General features: G+C 38.4%; 1 protein-coding gene across 1 annotated transcript; it reads right to left on the minus strand.

The window, feature by feature from the left end:
• Window positions 1–919: 919 nt before the first annotated feature.
• LOC115588435 (olfactory receptor 6N2-like) lies at window positions 920–2,054 on the minus strand. Its single transcript, XM_030429051.1, has one exon. The coding sequence runs from the start codon at window positions 1,910–1,912 to the stop codon at window positions 920–922; it is 993 nt and encodes a 330-aa protein (XP_030284911.1). The 5' UTR covers window positions 1,913–2,054.
• Window positions 2,055–3,286: the final 1,232 nt, after the last annotated feature.

Raw genomic sequence — 3,286 nt, forward strand, 5'->3', positions numbered from 1 at the left:
TGGCGGCCTGTCTGTGATTTTTTTTTTGTTTCCACTGACGTCACATTTCAAGACACTAATGCACTGGAAACAGTTGTAACAGAAGAGAAAACAACAATAGACCCATTGTAAAAGAAGTCTGAAAAACTGGATAAACAGATAGATTATTTTGAGCTTCACAACCAACTCATAATTGAGCCGTTCATTCCAATTACATTTTGGAAGTCTAGAAGGGACACATGATTAAATTATTTTATCCCCCTTCAAGTTAGCCAGGCGCTAGCACAATGTGTCTCCCTTTTGAAAAAGCTAATGCCCTGTTTTTTGCAGCATGGACTCACCATAGTCCTTGATTAGACACTTTCATGTCAATGGATAATAGCTCAGGGTTTTTCTCATGTCAAGCCTGAATCAAACATAATTGTCTCTCTCTCACCTGCTGTAAACTATCCAGTTTTCAACATGTAATTCCAACTTGTATGGTTCGACTCATGTCCCTGAAATGATTGTTTCATGTCCACGCAGCCATCATTGCATTCCTCCCTCCTCAGTTCCTATGGTTGAACTATGTAGACAGTATAGCTCAGTATATTCTTCAGAACAATTCAGTCCATAAGAAAATAAGGAGAAATCTTGTGAGCGGACATTCAAAGTGACATGCTATTTTACCCTTTTCACACAGCTAGCCAATGACTGACTAAGAAAGCTGCAGTTGACATGAGAAAAAACATATTTTTCAATAACTGAGGCATACTGAGTACATCAGTACATTGTTTAAACTGAAGACAGGACAAATTGTAAAAATGATTTTTACAGAATGAAAACAAATCCTTCCATTAAATGTCTTCCATCAGACCAGAATATTGACATATCAGCATTACTTCTATAAAAGACACTAGAGTACATTAGCATCACTAACTGTAACATAACTTTTGATACATCAGATGACTTTGGCTTGACAGAACAACCTCTTCAGATGTTTGTTAATTTCTTTCATTTTCAGTCCGTATATAATTGGATTGAAGAGAGGATGATACAAAACTGCTTGTAAAGTCATTATAAAACGCGCAGTTCTTGGAAAATCAGATTCTAGACGAACTATAACCACATCATATGCACACAAACAGGAAAAGCTGATTAAGACTAACAGGTGGGGTAAACAGGTCTGTGCAGCTTTTTTCCTGACATTTCTATTACTTTGGTAAGATATTATAAGTATCCTGATGTATGTAAAAAGTATGAAGAGAAAAGGGAGAAGCCCAGTGTTCAGTAAAGCAATTATACCGAATATTGATCGTGCACTTGAATTAAAACAGTTGAGATTATAAATTGAATTATTACAAAACATTCCTTTTAAAGTAAGATAACAGAGTTTCATGTCAGCACTCAGTATTACTGGGACTGCTATCTGACAAGCAGGCAGAAGCCAGGCTAGAACCAAGAAAATACTGATGGTTGTTTTTCTCATGATAGTTGGATATTGTAGAGGTTTACATATAGACACATACCTGTCATAGGCCATGGCTGACAGCAGTAAGAACTCTGAACCACTTAAAGAATAAAATAGAAAAAATTGAAAGAGACAGGCTGAATATGATATGATCTGTTCTTCAGATAATAGGTCAATCAGAAGCTTTGGGTACATAGCAGTGCTGAAAGCAACAGAGTTCAGTAGCAACGCTGCAATGAAAACGTACATAGGCTCATGGAGGTTTTTGTGCATCCAAATGAGGCACACGATGGTGAAATTACAGCAGAGTATAAGAATATACACTGTGAACATTATCAGAAAATACAGATATCTGTACTTTTGCACTTCCACATATCCACTAAGAGTTACATATGTTACATTAGCTTCATCATCCATTAATGTTGAAATGACTAAATGTTCAGAAATTAAATTTAAAATGAACTCTTGCTGAAATACTAACATTAAAAATGTCCGTTATCGTCTTTCTCATTTAGAGCTACCTGAGCTGTAAATATATTTGGCGTGTGTTCACTTCCTAAATTCAGGAAATGATCTATGTGAGTCTGTGGATACTTTTTATTTAGTTGCTTCTGCCTCCATGGATCTCATTAACTGTTCCATCTCAACAAATTCTAATATTTAAAAGACTTCACGAACTTATTGCATTGTGAAACTTATTTTTTTCATCTTTGTGTCTCATTGATAGTGCACTTTATTACATTAATATTCACCTCAATGGTAATACTTTATATTTTCTTCAACAACATAAATATTCCAATTGTTTTTTTTTTTGTATTGTTCTTTTGACCTTCTGAAGATAAATGTATATTTGTTCGAGCAGGTGTGCCAAGGTTCATTCCATATATTCAAAGTTTCATTCAACATATTCAAAGATTATATTCTGCCAACAGAGCCGGGTCGCTCTCTCTTACGCCGCGCATACCATCAGTAGCAGCTTCTCTCGGTTAGCATCACATTAGATACCACGGGCACTCCGGATAGTTTTAGCCACAGGCCTGTTAGTTGTTAGCATGCCTGCTAGCAACTGCTAGTAGTAGCCTAGTCCCATCGGCAGCTGCTGTGGAGTTTGTCACTGCCCCGCTCCCCAGGATGGGAAGCCTCACAAGGGCAGGCTACATACCGGTTGTGAAGCCAGTTTCAACCTTTAACCCTTGCTAGCCCCGCTCTTAGTCCTGTTGGCCCACAAGCCTCCCTCAACCCCGCCAACAGGATTAAACAACAAATGTTAAACAGCCACTGTTTACTTCCTGGGGCCAGAGCCTCGAATAGCGGCTAATCTGAGGGTGCTGGCATCAGGAAGGGAGAAACAGGGAACCCAGGCAGGCACACATGACTTTCCGAAGCGCAAGAAAGTGGTGCACAATAATATAGCATCAATCAATCGGTAAAGATTTATTTTTATAGCACTGTTTACAAAATTCCATTGTCACAGATAACTTTACAGATTGCCCCACCACCAAATTTCCCATCCTCCTTTCACATCCACCACCACCCACACACCGGTAGGCTATCTGAACAAGAGAGCTGCACCACCACTTTGTCTTGTGTCCTTACTCCTTTCCGATGCACAATGCTACACGAGAGAAAGAGAAATTTAGTTATTCAGGCTCATGAGAAGGCCCTAACAGCTGGGCTAGATACGGATGGGTGCATTTGTTAGGGTTTTAGGGCACAGAAAACAGAAGACTGATGCTGTAATAGGTTACAGCCTAAGCCATGTTCTGTGTGACATAAAAAGATTTTTAGTCACAGAACCAGCAAAACAAAACAAAGAGGAAATAAAATATGAAACTTGACTAACTGTGACTTTATTTA

Source organism: Sparus aurata, chromosome 9 (assembly GCF_900880675.1).
Source record: "Sparus aurata chromosome 9, fSpaAur1.1, whole genome shotgun sequence".
Classification (NCBI taxonomy): Eukaryota; Metazoa; Chordata; class Actinopteri; order Spariformes; family Sparidae; genus Sparus; species Sparus aurata.